The 18,076-nt window shown below is 40.4% G+C and overlaps 4 protein-coding genes across 5 annotated transcripts in view; 3 read left to right on the forward strand and 1 right to left on the reverse strand.

The window, feature by feature from the left end:
• Window positions 1–1,376: 1,376 nt before the first annotated feature.
• On the forward strand, window positions 1,377–4,809 carry LOC311260099 (uncharacterized protein). Its single transcript, XM_084357611.1, has 12 exons — window positions 1,377–1,422; window positions 1,691–1,841; window positions 1,954–2,204; window positions 2,305–2,441; window positions 2,623–2,724; window positions 2,872–2,907; window positions 3,389–3,506; window positions 3,595–3,745; window positions 3,849–4,096; window positions 4,190–4,326; window positions 4,416–4,517; window positions 4,641–4,809. The coding sequence occupies exons 1-12, from the start codon at window positions 1,383–1,385 to the stop codon at window positions 4,686–4,688; spliced, it is 1,521 nt and encodes a 506-aa protein (XP_084213737.1). The 5' UTR covers window positions 1,377–1,382; the 3' UTR covers window positions 4,689–4,809.
• Window positions 4,810–6,546: 1,737 nt separating this feature from the next.
• On the forward strand, window positions 6,547–7,955 carry LOC311259739 (trypsin-2-like; the record flags this gene model as incomplete). The annotated part of the gene is made up of 6 exons (XM_084357031.1): window positions 6,547–6,586; window positions 6,821–6,971; window positions 7,072–7,322; window positions 7,397–7,533; window positions 7,642–7,743; window positions 7,872–7,955. 6 exons carry the CDS (start codon window positions 6,547–6,549, stop codon window positions 7,917–7,919), a joined length of 729 nt encoding a protein of 242 aa, XP_084213157.1. The 3' UTR covers window positions 7,920–7,955.
• Window positions 7,956–9,072: 1,117 nt separating this feature from the next.
• On the forward strand, window positions 9,073–11,617 carry mrpl17 (mitochondrial ribosomal protein L17). 2 transcript variants are annotated; one of them, XM_084357929.1, is made up of 4 exons: window positions 9,073–9,153; window positions 9,234–9,449; window positions 10,952–11,020; window positions 11,130–11,617. In XM_084357929.1, exons 2-4 carry the CDS (start codon window positions 9,276–9,278, stop codon window positions 11,382–11,384), a joined length of 498 nt encoding a protein of 165 aa, XP_084214055.1. In that variant the 5' UTR covers window positions 9,073–9,153; window positions 9,234–9,275; the 3' UTR covers window positions 11,385–11,617. The 2 variants fall into 2 exon arrangements, with proteins under 2 accessions (XP_084214055.1, XP_084214054.1); XM_084357928.1 differs by having other exon boundaries at window positions 9,080–9,449.
• A 1,268-nt stretch (window positions 11,618–12,885) lies between these two features.
• Window positions 12,886–18,076, reverse strand: part of tmem145 (transmembrane protein 145) — a 48,487-nt gene continuing 43,296 nt past the window's right edge. Inside the window, exon 15 of the mRNA XM_084357927.1 lies at window positions 12,886–15,369. Within this exon, the coding sequence (XP_084214053.1) occupies window positions 15,127–15,369 (243 nt within the window). The 3' untranslated portion in view covers window positions 12,886–15,126. The remainder of the gene's footprint in view (window positions 15,370–18,076) is intronic.

Here is an 18,076-nt window from a genome sequence, read left to right on the forward strand (position 1 = left end):
ACTACACACAATTTTGGGTACTTTTATTTTTGTTTGTTTTATGATAAATTCTTATTTTAAGATTTAAGATTTTAAGAAAAACAAATGTTTTAATTTCCATTCATTTTAATCAGAATTACCTGAACCTCTCAATATAGAGGTGACTTTATGTGACTAGATAAACACAAGTCATTTCAACCAGTGGTGGGTTGGAGTCAAACTTTTACAAAAAACGTAAGAATAGTAAAGCCTGCATTCAAATCTTTAAGTAAAAAAAGTAGTAGTAGAAGTAATTATTGTGAATGATGGTTCTCTTGCAGGCTGTTAAAAAATTGTTTTTTTTGATAACATATATTAACAATATTACATCTTCTATAATAAACAGTAACCTCCGTCTATACGCTGATGATACAGTCCTGTACTACTGTGCTAAAACAGCACAGAAAGCCATTACAATTCTCCAGCGAGCTTTTGACAAACTGCAAGTTTCTCTTTTTAACCTGAAATAAGTCCTCAATGTAAACAAAACCACATTTATTATATGCTCTGGAGCCAGAGATATTGCAGACATCTGTCTGCATGTTACCACTCTAACAGGACACAGTATGGAATGGCTTTCTGAATACACATATTTGGGTTCTGGTTGGATCAGAAACTCACATGTGATATTAACACATTGGTATACGTGCACTGGTGTTTTATATACCCATTCTGTTTTTTCACTCTGTGATTTGTTTGTTGTTTCTGCTGTCTCGACATCATTGAAAATCAGGGCTTGCCCTCAATGATTTCTCAAAATTAAAATAAAGGTTAAATGAATGAATGAATGAATGTATGAATAAAGAGATGAGTTGGACAAAGTGGTGCTAAGTTAAACTGCTATAAATCATATTTTAGAATATATAATTAATTTTGCTTCGACACCATAATTCAGTTGAGTTACTACAGCCGATAGATAAATGAAGTTGATTAAAAAACATTTCTGTCAAAAAGTAATTTGTGGCCATTAAGAGATATGCAATGTTTCATCTGACATGAATGCTTTATTTTAGCTTGATAATATAAAATACCAAAACAAAAACAGGTTTAACTTAACAAATTGTTTGGCTATTACAGATCATGAGAGATTTTTTTTACTTTTAGCAAAATAAATGAATCAGTAACCCAGCAGCCAATGATCCTTATTCATATGTTTCCTTATCGAAAATATGCTGACAAGAAAAGCCATCCTCACCTTTTTCTGTAGCTCTGGAAATGAATAACCTAATCTATACATCCAGCTACAGAGATTGGCTCCTCATTGACCAATGAGAACGGGCGAAGAGCAGGACAGCTCTCCTGACTGTGGATATAAACCAGGGCTCCAGGTCAAGTCCTCTCATCGATAGGATCACACAGCAACCATGAGGTGTCTCGTCTTCGTTCTGCTCGTCGGAGCTGCCTGTGAGTGTGAAGAGCTTCTCCAGCAGATCTTATTTGCTGACAGTCTGTCTGCCTTTATCCCAGAACTTTGTCCAGAGTAACCAAAGAATCTCCCTAAAACGGGGTTTGAATCTGAGCATGGCTGATTGATCTCTAACAATCTTCAGTATCGAATGAAGACTTTGGGGCTCGACTAAGGACATTCTGCATTCAAAGCAATATCTGTTTTGCTGGTAGAGAGTACTTTAAGTAAACTACTAACTTGTTGCTGTCATGTGTGTGTTTTCAGTTGCCCTGGATGACGACAAGATCGTCGGAGGGTATGAGTGCACGGCCCACTCCCAGCCCCATCAGGTGTCTCTGAACTCTGGCTACCACTTCTGTGGTGGCTCCCTGGTCAACGAGAACTGGGTTGTGTCTGCTGCTCACTGCTACAAGTCGTATGTCACTCCTTGATATTATAAAGTTATAAAGCCTTGCATTTTGGGATTCATTTGCTTTCAACCGACATCATGAAGCTCAGCTGCCACTAATCCTCTCTGTTCTCTCCAGCCGTGTTGAGGTGCGTCTTGGAGAGCACCACATTAAGGTCAACGAGGGCACCGAGCAGTTCATCAGTTCCTCCCGTGTCTTCCGCCACCCCAACTACAACTCCTGGAACACAGACAACGACATCATGCTGATCAAGCTGAGCAAGCCCGCCACCCTCAACCAGTACGTGCAGCCTGTGGCTCTGCCCACCAAGTGTGCTCCCGCTGGCACCATGTGCAAAGTCTCTGGCTGGGGCAACACCATGAGCTCCAGTGAGTATTAACTCCTGTATTGTACTGTCAACATGTCAACATGTATGTTTTACTACAGTGTAGTTCCAGTTTAACTCAATCTTTCTCTCTTGATCTCCAGCTGTTAGCGGCGACAAGCTGCAGTGCCTGAACATCCCCATCCTGTCTACCAGGGACTGTGAGAACTCCTACCCCGGCATGATCAGTGATGCCATGTTCTGCGCTGGATACCTGGAGGGAGGCAAGGACTCTTGCCAGGTATGCCATTCACTGTAAATGCAAGAATATTGCAATTATGGTATGGGATAGCCTTGTTATGGCTTAAGAATAATTGTAATTTTCTAAGTCATTCACCCTCTCTGGTCTCAGGGTTGAAATTCAGTAAAATAATATTTTTTTATTTCATCCTATTTATTGCTCTTATTCTCTCTGTTCTCAGGGTGACTCTGGTGGCCCCGTTGTGTGCAACGGTGAGCTGCAGGGTGTTGTGTCCTGGGGCTACGGATGTGCTGAGAGGGACCACCCTGGTGTCTACGCCAAGGTAAACCTTAAGTAGCTTCATAAAATTAATTTAAAAATATATAGCTATCTGAAATTAAACTTTCACATTGTGCATGCCCAATTGAATTTAACCATGTTTGCCACTTGCTCTCTGTGCTCATAAACCTCGCTTTGTCTCCATCCACAGGTCTGCATCTTCAACAACTGGCTGGAGGACATCATGGCCAACTATTAAGTCTGGACCTGCGATCACCATCTCACTCTGCTGCCTTTCTTCTATCATTCTAACAACTGTGTTTTAGTAGATGTGCAGCCATTTTCCATCTGAGTCAATAAAGTTTTACAAATTCATTTCAACAAGATTTTCTGTCTTCTTCCTACATCATGCTGTTGACATCACAGTTTTAAGACTATATTGCACTGCAGTGTTTTCGACAGTTTACCACTCAAAAAAAATAGAGCCGAAACAAGAGAACAAGAATATCATTAATTAATGGTAATTTTAAAGTTAATTCAACTTTAGTAAATAGGAGCATAATCCAGGAGCAAAGATGATTCATCATACATTCCCTTATCCTTTTCCAAATTTGCTGACAAGGAAAGGCATCGTCACCTTGTTCTTTAACTCTGAAAATTATTAACTTAATCCCAGCATCTACCTACAGTGATTGGCTCCTCACTGACCAATTAGAACGGGCGGAGAGCAGGGCAGCTCTCCTGAGTGTGGATATAAACCAGGGCTCCAGGTGAAGTCCTCTCATCGACAGGATCACACAGCAACCATGAGGTGTCTCGTCTTCGTTCTGCTCATCGGAGCTGCCTGTAAGCCCACTTTTCTCTTCTCATATTCATTGGTTTTGATCACTGTATGTTCACTTGTTTGCTGATAATTTGATTTGTGTGTTTTCAGTTGCCCTGGATGACGACAAGATCGTCGGAGGGTATGAGTGCAGGGCCCACTCCCAGCCCCATCAGGTGTCTCTGAACTCTGGCTACCACTTCTGTGGTGGCTCCCTGGTCAACGAGAACTGGGTTGTGTCTGCTGCTCACTGCTACAAGTCGTATGTCACTCCTTGATATTATAAAGACAAAGTTTTGCATTTTGGGATTCATTTGCTTTTAACATGAAGCTCAGCTGCCACTAATCCTCTCTGTCCTCTCCAGTCGTGTTCAGGTGCGTCTTGGAGAGCATGATATCTACCGCAACGAGAACAGCGAGCAGTTCATCGACTCCTCCCGTGTCATCCGTCACCCCAACTACAACTCCTGGAACATCGACAATGACGTCATGCTGATCAAGCTGAGCAGGCCCGCCACCCTCAACTCATACGTGCAGCCTGTGGCTCTGCCCACCAGCTGTGCTCCCGCTGGCACCATGTGCTTGGTCTCTGGCTGGGGCAACACCATGAGCTGTGAGTCATAACTCCTGCACTGTGCTCTCAACATCTATGTTTTACTGAAGTAAACTCCAGTTCAATGTCTTTCTTTTCTCTCTTGATCTCCAGCTGTTAGCGGCGACCAGCTGCAGTGCCTGGAGATCCCCATCCTGTCTACCAGAGACTGTGAGAACGCCTACCCCGGCATGATCACCGATGCCATGTTCTGCGCTGGATACCTGGAGGGAGGCAAGGACTCTTGCCAGGTATGTATTTCAAAGTTAATGCCCGGAATAAAATGGCCCTGTTATGGATTACATTTTTATTTAACACTCTCTACCCTCTCTGTTCTCAGGGTGACTCTGGTGGCCCCGTTGTGTGCAACGGTCAGCTGCAGGGTGTTGTGTCCTGGGGCTACGGATGTGCTGAGAGGGACCACCCTGGTGTCTACGCCAAGGTAACCTTAAGTAGACAATATTAAATCAACATGCTGCATCCCGTTAATTCTGTCAGCCTGTACTGCAGTGTTATGCTTATTTACTGTTCTAACACTGTTTTTTTTTTTTTTTTTCGTTTTTAGGTCTGCATCTTCACCGACTGGCTGAAGAACACCATGGCCAGCAATTAAGTCTGATCCTGTGATCACCATCTCACTCTGCTGCCTTTCTTCTATCATTCAAACAACAGCATTGTTGTAAATGTGCAGCCATTTTCCATCTGAGTCAATAAAGTCTTGAATATTAATTTCAGGTTTTTCTGTTTTTTGCCTGTGTCCTTCTACATCATGGCAGTGTCACCACAGTGTGATCACAGCTATGCTTTGATAAGACTAATAAACGGTAAATTTACAGTTAAACTTTATATAGTTATTTCACAGTTAGGAACACTGAAATGCTCATTTCACAATCAACTGTTTATTGTGAAGTTGCAACTGATGTTTATAATACTTTCTAAATAGTTAATAAATAATGTGTAGTTCATCTATAGACATTATCTGAATGATCATTATAAAGATGCAGCTTATATTTATAAACCTTTACACTTGCTTATTTAATGGTTTATAAAGCATTTCATTGTCTGTGAAATAACTATTAACTAAAATGGTGTTAACTATAAATTTACCGTTTATCAATGATGGTCAATATAATATTTACTGGTTTCCTGCATCAACTTCATTTTGACATCCAAACTGGTGAAATGACCAAACTTAATATTACAAAAAAAATATACCATATAACATGCAGCATGTAGCAGTTTATTGGTGTTAATGTTGCACTTCTACACTCAATTTTGGGGCGTTTTTTTGTTTCTCTATTCTTTGATGCATTGTCATTTTAAAATTGCAAAAAAACTTACAGTATATCTGAGTCTTCTCCTTCTTTGGTCAGAATTACCAGAAACATTGTCAAACATAATCAGCTCTGCAAGACAGTAGAGTGGAGAAAAGAAAACTGTCGTACCGTCGTTACGTTGATAATTGTGAGAATATAAAGTAGCAGAAAATCCTTTCTCTGATAGACATCTGAAGACGCTGAGTGGATAAAAATAAAGTATGAGTAAACACAGTCTGGACAACAAGACGAGAAGACACAGGCAGTACAAGAAACCTGAAAAAAAAAAAGCGAGAGAGAGAATCATAAGAGATTGGACTGAGGCTGAAACACTTTTGCTTTCAGAATGTGACAGATATCATTATTTTATAGTCAAATACTGTGGAAAACTTATCTGATAGCATATCTAGATGCACAACATGTGACTGTATAGTATGTCATAAACTAAGCCACAGTAAGAACATCTCACTGAATGTGAAAACTGGCTCGCTAAAAACATTTTTTTTTTTTTTCCCCCCAGATATAATATTCATCTATTTATTTAATCTTTGTGCATTTGCTTGAATTGTTTTATGAGTTGTTGTATTAAGTACTGTCATTATTCTTTACTTCATTCTTCACTTCAGCACTTTGATGATTGTGTTCTCCTGCCATGAAACATTATCTCGTCAATAAAATTGCTGAACCGAACTGTATTGATCTGAATAGAGAGAAATAATTAATATGTACATTTCGAAGCGGTTGCTCTGTACGAGAGAGCTTTCCCTGCAGTTTTCCATTTGCGAGTGAGTCTGTGAGAGAAGCTACACCTGGCGCTGCATCAAGGGGCCACGTCAAGGTCAGGATGCTGATTACAACCTGTACAAAACACACTGTGCTGCACTCAAACCAGGCAGGAGCAACATCAGAGCAAACACAAATCATGCACACGGTTTCATGGGGCATTTTAGGACATGGCTGTACAACCGGGGTCACATAAAAACTTTACAGAATTTTATAATCATAGTAAGTATACAAAAGTTTTCCAATCAGCACACTTTGAGGGTTTTGATTGGTCAGCAGCACCAGGGGTGTATCTCGACAGCTGGCGCAGGTTGAAGCAGTCAATAAAAGCCCGGCACGGGTCCAGGAAAAGTCTTGCATCTCTATCCAATCATGAGGTCTCTGGTCTTTGCTCTGCTCCTTGGAGCTGTATGTAAGTAAAAGTATCAACATTAAGAAACAAGCTCAGAGTGTGTTTTGTGTGGGGAATACAATGTCTTAAAGATTGTGGGTTAATTATCTGCCATAGAAAATCTACATTGGAAAAAATGCCTCTTCAAAAGTATGTAAAACAAAATGAGTTTTATGCAGTGTATGGCACATAACAAGGCAGAAAAGAGTCTAAATGTTGAACATTTAGAAATATAAATATATCCTTTTTTTACAGTTGCCACAGAGGATGACAAGATTGTTGGAGGGCATGAGTGCAAGCCTCATTCTCAGCCCCATCAGGTGTCTCTGAACTCTGGCTACCACTTTTGTGGTGGCTCCCTGGTCAACGAGAACTGGGTTGTGTCTGCTGCTCACTGCTACAAATCGTGGGTGCTCCTTAAACATAATCTCCAAAACTAAAAAAAAACAACACAAAATCTCTCACAAGCCATTCCTCTCAACCTCCATTCTCTCCCTCTCTTTCAGCAAAATGGACATTGTCCTTGGCGATCACAACCGTTGGTTCATGGATGGCAACGAACAGACCATTCCCGCTGCCCGTGTGATCCCTCATCCCAACTACGAGTCCTGGCTGGTCAACAACGACATCATGCTGATCAAGCTGAGCAAACCTGCCACCATCAACCAGTACGTGCAGCCTGTGGCTCTGCCAACTAGCTGTGCCCGAGCTGGCACCATGTGCACAGTCTCTGGATGGGGTGTTACTATGAGCTCCTGTGAGTATCCAACACACACAAAGCTCCTGTGATTCACTTTACATTTGTACATCTTTGGTTCTGCATCTCAACAGCTGCTGACAGTAACAAGCTGCAGTGCCTGGACGTCCCCATCCTGTCTGATGAGGACTGTGACAACTCCTACCCTGGCATGATTACCGAGGCCATGTTCTGCGCCGGATACCTGGAGGGAGGCAAGGACTCCTGCCAGGTTTGTTTCTCTGCTTTCCCTCAGCACAAAGCCTTCATTACTTATCTTGTATCCTCAGCACTTAGTTTAGACTTGAGCGAACGACTGACTTTGCTTCCCAACTCTCAGGGTGACTCTGGTGGTCCTGTCGTGTGTGATGGTCAGCTGCAGGGTGTCGTGTCCTGGGGCTTTGGGTGCGCTGAGAAGAACCACCCCGGTGTCTACGCCAAGGTGAAAAAAAACTGTTTCTTACAGCAATCATGTATTTCTCTTTCATAGCAAGAACATTTCCTTAAAGCCTGTGACGTAAAGTTTTCAATATGCCTTTTACATTTATGTTTCCCTCTCTCTTCCAACAGACCTGCATTTTCACAGATTGGCTGCAGAGCACCATGGCCACTTACTGAGTTCAGTCCAATCACACCTGTTACAGCTGTTTCTTTACTGCACAATCCTGTGTCAACGAAGCTGTGCCTGTTGTAATGGAGGTTGAAATAAATCATGTGTAATACCCACATTTTTTGTTTTTTGTCACTTCATCTCTCTGTTTCTCATTATTTAGCCCTATTTCCCGACAAGCTAACATGACATGGTTGGTATCAATGGATGCCTGTGCTTGTCTTGTCTAACATGAAATCACAATCTTCGCACTGGCTTAAAAGATGAGTGGGCCACAGCCTCTAAAGACAGCAATGTTGTCCTGGATTGGTTCTATCCCATGGGTTTCTGAGGCCCTACTACATTGCGGTGTGTGTGGTAGAAATCAGGTGTGGGGCCAGCTGATGACAGCTGATTATATTATAGCCGTATAGCATAAAATGGCATCCTACTTTACCTCAAGCTGTCCCACATTATATGTTCAGGTAATGTGGGACAGTTACATAAAATGTTTGGGCATTTTACACTTTTTTGTGAGCTTCAACCAATGGGTAAACCACCTCATTATGACCCCGTAGTGAAGGTTGTTGCTTAAATGTATTCACTGAGAAATATAATGTTATCTGCCACATGTGTATGCACTGAACACACTTCCTGTAAAGACAGACCGCGCCCACGCTGATGATGTCAGACCAATCCAAACCATTGATTAGTGGCATGAAGTGTTCTGGCAATAATTCAAGATTTGTTTTGGTGATTGGTTGTTGATTTTGCAAACTTAAATAATCACAATTCATATCTGTCCCACTTTACCTGATGTCTCACGTAACCTGAGCTTTGATTCAATTATAAAACATGCAATTGTAATTAACCAATAGGCCTAAGAGATAAAATAAAACAAAATCATAAAGAAATGGTGTTCAAAAGAATCAAGAAATAGGTCTGTATAAATTAGGAAACACTGAAAAAAGAGCTGTTTATGATATTAATAATCCAATAAACAACGTCATAAAGATATGTAGGGACGTCAGTTGCCTCTATCACTTATTTTCAATAATCATAAAAATAAAAATAATGTCTTGATATTTTTTGCTGTAGTTCTTCTTGGTTTTTATTGTTTGCTCTTGTTTCTGGTTGAAGTGGATTTAGCGGAACTGTCGCTCCCTCGGTCCATGAGCAAGTCGGACAGATTAGACGACGCACCACCAATGTCAACCACAGCGCATTGACTCAACTGACCTCAGGATTGTTTCTTATATGAAGGTAACTGCTCTGTTATCGACGTATAGTCGAGTTTAATGAGTTGTTACGCTTCGCTCGGAAACCTTCCCCCGTTTTTGTAGTTTGGTTTTCCGTTCGTCCGTCGCGGAATTTAACCGGACAAGATGCGACTCACGCTGCAAATGCTGATCTCCCACGGCCGGGTGGCCCGGAGGATGGGTCTGGGTCCGCAGTCCCGAATCAACATGCTACGGAACATCTTGACAGGACTGGTCCGACACGAGAGGATAGAAACCACGCAGGCCCGAGCAGATGAGGTCCGCTTCTACGCTGAAAAGGTAACGAAGACCTGCTGCTGGTGCTGCTAGCTAGCTAGCTAACAGAAAGCTAATGCTACTAATGAAAACAGTGTGAAACTACATCTGTGGTGCTGAAATGTTGTTGCGGTGAAGCTTCTGAGTTGTGAGAGTGGTCGAAGAAAAGCTATTAAATATGAATATAAATGTATGAAACTTCAGGTAGAGTCTGGTTAATATTTCATCATGGTTTAATGTTATAATGATAGTTATTTTAAAGTGCATATTGACATTGAAAATAATATATGAAAAAAGATATACAAATGATCAGTTACAAAAGAATACATTGTAAATTATATATTCCCCAAATGTATTGGACTGATAAAAGGCATCTACAGTCAATCTTCATTGTATCAAGTTATAGACTACTCTAAATTAGCTGTGTTAGTAGTGTTTCACCTGGGGATGCACGATATATATCAGACAGGTGGTGGTGAAGTGAAGTTAGTTTTCTGTTGGATATTGGACATTCACTGATGATACAAGTGAAAATTATGATTAAAAAAATTGAAAATAAAAAAGCATTGGTTTGGAGTCGCTGGATCACATGACTGTGGAGGACCACAAGTGTCACGGAAGTAGTAATAAAGTATTTAACTAATTGTACAATAAATATGGGCATTAATAAATTAGTTCACAAATTCATGTATGAATCTATTAATAAATAGACTAATTTACAAATTAATTCATTATTTGATATTTTAATAGGCAATAAAAAGAGGAATTAATAGAGCTTAAAAATGAAATATAAATCCATCAATAAATAGTTCATACATTTTGGTCCTTGAGCTGGTAAAACAATGCAAACTGGCCGATGTAACAAGCCCTCTGATTGGTTATTGTTATCTGCAGACGTATGACATGCCTGGATGTGTTTCTGAAGTGAGCACACTAGAGACTTGGCACATGGCTAACTTTAATGGGGATAAAATAATTTAATTGTGCGGCTCTTCTAGACTTTCCAAATGTTATTGGACCGAATGGCTCCAGTTATGACAGTGAAACAAGTCATTTCACTGGATTTGTGATGCTCAAAAAAATGTATCCGCCGCTTTACAGACCCTTCTTTCACAATGTTGGCTTATGGGCCAAAGTCTTTTTGGGCTGCAGTGCAGCACGTGACAAAGTAATTACACGCCTGGCATTCGAGGTATACACTCTACTGAGTGCCATTTTACAGTACACCGTGTAAATGTTTTTGCATGGTACAAACTCTGATTGATTTCAATGAATGGAAAGTTAAATATTCCTTCTGAACCCCCAGGACCTCCTTCAGGATGCTTTAGGGACGTAGTGTGACAATCACTGGACCACGTGTCAGCTTGATTTAGCTTCGTCCCAAAATGTTCATCCCACAATGTTTCACTTTATGTATTTGCACTCACCAAAAATATTTTTATGTGAAGATAAAGATATGAAACACTTCTCTGTCTTCCAGGCACATCATTCTGACTGTCTGTGTTTTCTTGTTTTGTTTTTCCCAGCTCGTTGACTACGCCAAAAAGGGAGACACCGATGAGAAGGCGATGAAAATGGCCAGTTTTTGGCTGACGGTACGTTTCTGCAGCTCTTCTCAACTGTGCACTGTTTCACGCTGTGTCCCTCTGAATATTAAACAGTCTGTGAAGCGAGTGTTAAGTGAAGTCTTCTTCCTCTCTACAGGAAAAGGATCTAATCCCAAAGCTCTTCAAGGTCCTCGCTCCACGCTTTGAAACTCATTCAAATAGCTACACACGGATGGCACGCATCCCCAACAGACAGAACCTGGACAGAGCTAAGATGGCCGTCCTGGAGTACAAAGGCAACCCCTTCCCGCCTCTCTATCCTGTGAAAAAGGAGAATGAACTGTCTCTCATTAACCAGCTGCTCAAAGGCTACAGAGAGGACAGGGCACAACAGTTAGCTGCTAGAGCTTAATTAAAACCATCCTGGTGTTGGATCAGTGATAGTGGTCCCTGAAGGGTGATGGCTGGGTGCTGAGACGCTTCTGATGAGTCACTTGCAGACGCTGCAGATTATGGCTTACAGAGACTGATACATATGTTCACAGAAACAACAGTTCAGCTCCGGAGTCAACTGATGGGAAGAAAAGTTCTGTAAAAGGAAATTTATGACAATTATGTATTAATAAATATTATTTCTTAACAAAAGTAACAATTTTTTGCTTCATTTCTTTAAACACGTTAACAGCTCAGCCCCAGTACACATTAAAGGTCCAATGTGTCGGCTTTAGGGGAAAGTTAAATATTTATAATTATGTTTTAATTTCCATATCATAACCTTAAACTAAGTACCATTGGGTGTTTGTTACCTTAGAATCAGTCTTTTATTTCTACAGAGGGAGTCTGCCCTGTTGCACCACCATGTACATGTAATACGCTGGGCAGTAGAGCAGGTTAAGTCTTTGTAAATTAAATGCCGAACAGTTTTTCCATTTTCATTTTAATATAGCCACAGAATGCCCATGCAAGTATGTGAAAGCGATGATGCAAATTGAATCATTACATTTTTATTTTTAATCAAATAACATACATATGTGGATAATCATAGTGCTATTGCAGAATTACATTTTAACTATTTTAATTTAGTCCTCTGTGGGCTTCCATAAGCACCAGCAGAGAAGTACAATCTGTTATGTCTGGTTGCTACAGTAGCTAATCAACTCTTGAGAACCAATCCATTTATTTCTGCTACTTGTTTAAGTCCAGGTCATGTTAACTGATTAATAACATCAGTAGGAATTGTTATAAACATCTGGGACTTCTCACAAAACTTTTATATAAATGTCAAGACATTCATGTATTTGACAAATAATACTCGTCCCGACTGGCGTTCAGTCATTCTTTGAATGGTGTGACTGTGAAAAAGGTACTAATTTGCATTCAGCGCGGTCCCGGAAAGGGTTGTGAATTTAATCAACACAGCAGAAATCCTTTGTGACACAGGAATGAAAAAGCTCTATTATGCTGTGTGCAGATATAGACGGATGAAAAAGAGCAAGTGGCCAAATTATTTTGTCACATCATCTCAAAGTATGTCGTGAACTGCACATCACAGATTGTTACCAAATAATGTAAGAATCTTGAATTTCTCTTGAAGACTCTGGCAGCGATCAGGCTGAAAGCCGCTTGCAGATTTAGACCCTCGCTGGAGAACGAGCACAGACGGGGCACAGTTTGTTGTGACTCTGCACTCCAGCAGAGCAGGATACTGGCAGTGACTGTGAAATAATTAGGCTAGCTTACATCAGATTGTAAGCGGCCTGGAGTCTCCGTCCCTGCGGTGTTTTACTTTAATGGACTCGTGTAATGAGAACAAATTCTAAATGTGATTTACAGATATTAGATCGACTCCTTTGGACACATGCCCTTGTCCTACCTGGAACAAAGACGCAGCAGAGAAATAATCCACACACCTCTAATAAAACCATATTTTTTATTATTTTGGCAAAAAGTGTATATGTACAGCGTATTTAGAATTGTCATTTGACACCATTAAAATGCATTTGAACAGTGCTTCAGTGATGTGCTCTTAACCAGATCGCTCTGAGTCGCCTAAAAGCTGTGCTGTTTTCTGTCATGCATACATAATCTCTTTTTCTTCAACTTCTCTCCCCCAAGTGTGTGTCTCAGTCCTGTAATTGCATGTCAATATACACAAGGTTGAAGCAGTGATACAGTATCAGTAGGCCCGTGTCTGTTAGTCGAGTCACCCAGCATCTATTCAGTCAAGTCATGGCAACCATAACAATAGGCAACAGCAGACAAAATGGCAGACATGCCTTAATATAAACCAGACACATAATCAGAAATAACGACTAGTACTCTAATTCAAGTATCATTCTGTTTCACAGACTAAGTTACACCTCTTGACTACACTCTTACAAGTTACACACCACGGTCCTAACATCCTAAAGTACTCCATTACAGCAAGATTGCCATTGATAAATCTGCGGACTATTAGCCGAGTACCACCACTTTTATGAACCAGAAATCAATAAAACAACAAGATAAAACTGGAGAATTCGTCAGTGTCCTTTTTTTCAGGAAGCTGGTGGTAAACTCAGTTTCAGTGAATTACAACGTCAGTAACTCAATGTTAAATTACATTGACTAAGCATGACACGTTCCCCAAAAATGTCCCGGACAGTCGGATGACATTTTCAGACTGTATTTACAGGCGTATGCATCTGGAATACTACTCGATGTGGTGTGAATACAGGTTTCAAAGCAGTCTTATAAGGTGACATCATCACGAATAAACAGACTAAGACCAGGAACATTAAAGTGCTCCATGCAGGACAGACAAAAGGCTTTTTTTTTTTGTTTTGTTTTTGTCATAGCTCAATGGTAGGGGATACAAAACTAGTGACATTTGTTCGGCTTTTCGCACGCTTCGAACGTTACAGTGAGATAAAGTCGACAAATATTCACGTTTCGGGTACTAGACAGGGGTGAGGATGAAGTTACTCGTGTTGGAAACAACTGCCCGTTCTTGAATCTTAAATGGATGTGTTGCAGCTTTAGAAAATGAAATTCGACAAAAAGGTGCGCTTTAGTATTGCAGTAACTTGAAAATCACCCCTGTCCTTGTGCTGTATTGCATCAGTACATTCACCAACGTCTACATACACAGAAATGACATTTGTCAGCAGGCATATTCTGCACTCCAGTGGAAATTCAACTGAAACCGATAGATATTGGTCTTATATTGCGTAGACAGACAGCGCAAGTTTCGATTGGAGTAACAAGGAACAGAATTTATCCAGTCAAAAATATACCAAAGCCTATTGTATGTATTTACAAAAGTATAGATTTCAATACACACAATAAGCGAATATTTTATGGTCACGTGGAGTACACATATCAGCTTTTCGGACGGGAAATACAACACAAACATGCGTGTTTTTACGAGTACCTAGAAGTGCCCACAGTAAACGTGACATTTTACATTTACACATCAGCATATCAATCCAGAATAACCAGCTGCGATGAAGGCATATAAGAATATAAATTAACCCATCAAACTCCATATAGAGTAAATATCTATCATTTATCAAAATGTGTCAAACATAAAAAAGTTTTTCTTTTTTCCCTTTTTTTTTTTTTCTTACATGAACTGGATAAATGTAATGGCATGAAATTCTTCTGATGGTCACAGCACCAACTGGAATTAAATGACGTGGAAAAAAGAAAACATGAAAACAAATTTCCTCCCTTTGAATCAGAAGTATACAGAGCCGTAGCTCCCCTCCAGTTTTAGCTATTTACAAACCGTTCCAGGCACACCATCAACGCCTCATGAATTTTTGAATAAAAGTATTTCAAGGATTTTGTTCATTTCCGCCTCGTGCACAGCTATCATTCTATTGCTCTGGCTACATCCACTTTGTCATCTTTCTCCCTCTGTGCCTTTTTACTGGTCAACATCAAATATTTATTGCTTCTTTATTCTTTAACAAGCTCAGCATTCTTATCTCACAGCCTCCATTCGGGTTATTTCCATTCACAGGTGAAAAGGGATTCACCTTTCTTCATCCATCCAAACTTTTTCCCTTATGTCTTTAAACAGTAACACCTTGAATTTCCTCTTTGACTCTTCCTTAACTTTGTATTGTCATTCAGTCCATTCCAGCCTGCCCTCCGTCTCAATCTCCATCTCATGCCTTCGTCCCGAACCCTCCTCCTCCTCCTCCGCTCTGCATGCTGAAATACTCGGTGAAAGACGGGAGCCGGGGTGGCAGCGGGGGTGAGCGTGCGGCCGGACGCGGGGGTATCGGAGGCGGAGGAGGGGGCAATATTGCTGTCAGGTCAGCAGCAGTGGTGATGATCTTCTGCTCGCTGTTCCTCGGCACCTCGGGTCCTTTACGTGCCACCGTCTCCTCCACCGTCTTCACCGGGTCCTGGAAAGAAGAAGATAGTTTTACACTTTCGACCCGGTCTGATGATCCTCTGAATGAAGGTGATACTTGGTTTTTGTATGCTGACCTGAGATAATCACATTTAATATGTTTTATATTTTGTATTATCATAATTATTCCATATCAGCTTTTTGATTTTCAATACACTTTCATATGTTGGTACTGTACTCAAGACTGACTCCATTTCATGTGTATGTGAAGAGCTACAAGGGTCTAGACAGCCAAAAAAATTGATTGAGATGAGATAAAGACACTCAGCTCAGGCAGATTTATTAGATCCCGATTGTACTTTGTCCACTCTGACTCTGACCACGCGTGTGACAAACCAGCCCAAACTAAGAAACAACTTCTTGCCTGATTGATTTCAACTTCTTCCGACCCTCGGCTTAAGTAATTTTCCTTTCAGTACGTTACGGAAATGTGTTGCCCTTGCCAGAAAGTGGGTCCTTGTGTCAGTAACACCACACCATACATCACTTTTTGACAGCTTCCTCTACAGCTCACAGATGCTCAGGAGGTTATATAGGTCGGGGTAAATTACACATGTACCAAGTTTCCTGACCTCCAGTTCAATTACTTCACTCTACAGAAACTGCAATACAGTAATCACTAATATTCAGTGGGGTCAGAGCCTTTATGTAGTAGCTTTAATATATTCATATTATTCAGTACAATCAGGTTCAATATACATGTGTATCACGCAAAATCTAGGGCTGCAAGTGGCGACTTTCTGAGATACAACATAAGATTACTTTATTGTGATTCTGTTGAAATTTGATAAACGATACTTGAGTAATTGCTTCCTGTCGTAAACTAAACTATTAGAAACACTTTCCAAATGATGTGGATTGTGTAGAACAATCCACATCATTTGGAAAGTGTCCATATCAGTCTCTCACTTGTCTTTAATGTAATCAGATGTCTTTGTTTTCAGTAACAATCATTTCATGTGCTGCAACACGCGAGTGGCTTATCAGGCATTTTTTTACTCAAAGTTATTAAAACCTGCAGTTACAGATTTCAGCTCCTCCAGCTTAGATGATTTTATATTAAAAGCGGTATTTTATACTGTCTGAGATTTGTGCTTATCTTGAAAAGACTAAATTGTTTGCTAGACAATTTTCAATGTGGCCTCTGAACACTTTATAGCACACAGACGGCTCTGGTGCATTCAAAATTCATCCTTCGGGCCAAATACTGCAAAAAGAGTGCGCGCCACCCTCAGATTTACTTTGCTCTTTCACCAAACGACCCTCCAATAGACTCACTGTGACAATGCAAGTAATGACATTCCCTTCACTCAGTGCAAAAAAGAGCTGAGACTCTTATTCCCCACCTTGATTCCAGAGTAAGAAACTAAAAGCAATGTTGAAAATCAAGGTGTTTCATTGTACTTCTTTGTGTAGTCTCCCTAATGTCTTCCATTTCGATGTCTGCAGCAAATGCAGCAATTTTGGTGTTCGATTTCTAACAAGAACCAGGAGAACTAAGCAGATTACTTCTCTTCACACTGGCTTCCAGGAAGTTAGACAATTAATTTCTGATTGCCAGCACTCCATTGTAAAACACATAACGGCTTACATCATCACAACCAAACCTACTTCAACTTCAAAAGATGTTTGTTTTCTCTTCTGCACATTTTGGGCTGATAATAACTGCCATGTAACTTAATTAAATCCACTGTCTTTAAGTTTTAAAGCTTTTTTATGCAAGAAACATTTTCTCTCCATGTTTGAAAGGTGCTGCAACTTGTAAACTTGTCTTTTCCTTGTCAGTATTTGGGTTGCCTCTTCGTGTTGTATTATTCCTGCTAGTGTCTGCACATTGTACCAGAGCAGAGATTCACAGCTCTTCTTCTGTCACTCATTTCCGTGCAGTGTGAAAAAAAAAGCAACTTCTACCAACTCGAAAGTTCCCCAGCGCCAGACAATTCATCACGGCAAACACGACACCTTAATTTGGTCTTGTCAAAGTTTCCATTTAATCATTATTTCCTGGTGCCCAAGTGTTTTCATATCACCGCGTGCGCTATGTTACGCTGTGCTCACTGTCATTAACCCGAAGCCCACAGGAAGAGACGCCAAAAAAATAATCCTTAAAAAAACATTTCCCCTTGCAATCTGCATCGTTACACTGATGCCTTCTAATTTGAGGCGTCTTTGTTAGATGAGACAGCGGTTAATTTCAAGCTAGGTTTGACACCGTATACTTTGCATTTTAAAAGCATCAAAAACACGAGTACAACTTAGATGAATCTAATTACATATAGCAAGCGCTGAAAGATGGTTGGGAGACTTTATACTGTGCAGTACTGCCCTGATTTACCTTTAACCTCTGCCTGCACCTTCATTTACTTGTTCACGAATGGGGCAGATTTAATAGATATTAATAGAGGTGTCACGACTCTCCAAATCCCTGACTCCATTAGGCTTTCCAAGTCAAGGTCACGATTCAATTCCATTTTCTATGGATTAGATTTAAACTATTTTTTTCCCCCAGCAATGACAGCTATGCAATTCCTTGACTATCACATCTGAGATGGATGTTTTTTTCCCCCAGACAACTTTCAAAATCCCCTTTAAAAAAAAAAAAAAAACACTTTGGTAATTTACAACAACAACTTCACCCCTTCCTGGAGGCTTTTTGCAGGTTAGAGTGAGGCAATTTCAAATAATATTCACCAAAAATA

Source organism: Pagrus pagrus, assembly GCF_965226575.1.
Source record: "Pagrus pagrus genome assembly, chromosome: 7".
Taxonomy (NCBI): domain Eukaryota; kingdom Metazoa; phylum Chordata; class Actinopteri; order Spariformes; family Sparidae; genus Pagrus; species Pagrus pagrus.

Excerpts from the sequence above, each read along its gene's own strand:
- LOC311260099 (XM_084357611.1), top strand. The coding sequence starts at position 1,383 with ATGAGGTGTCTCGTCTTCGTTCTGCTCGTCGGAGCTGCCT. Across the intron at positions 2,908-3,388 it reads ACTGGCTGGAGGACATCATG|CAGGGCAGCTCTCCTGAGTG; the intron begins GCCAACTATTAA and ends ACGGGCGGAGAG. Across the intron at positions 4,518-4,640 it reads ACCCTGGTGTCTACGCCAAG|GTCTGCATCTTCACCGACTG; the intron begins GTAACCTTAAGT and ends TTTCGTTTTTAG.
- mrpl17 (XM_084357929.1), top strand. The coding sequence starts at position 9,276 with ATGCGACTCACGCTGCAAATGCTGATCTCCCACGGCCGGGTGGCCCGG. Across the intron at positions 9,450-10,951 it reads TCCGCTTCTACGCTGAAAAG|CTCGTTGACTACGCCAAAAA; the intron begins GTAACGAAGACC and ends TGTTTTTCCCAG. Across the intron at positions 11,021-11,129 it reads TGGCCAGTTTTTGGCTGACG|GAAAAGGATCTAATCCCAAA; the intron begins GTACGTTTCTGC and ends TCCTCTCTACAG.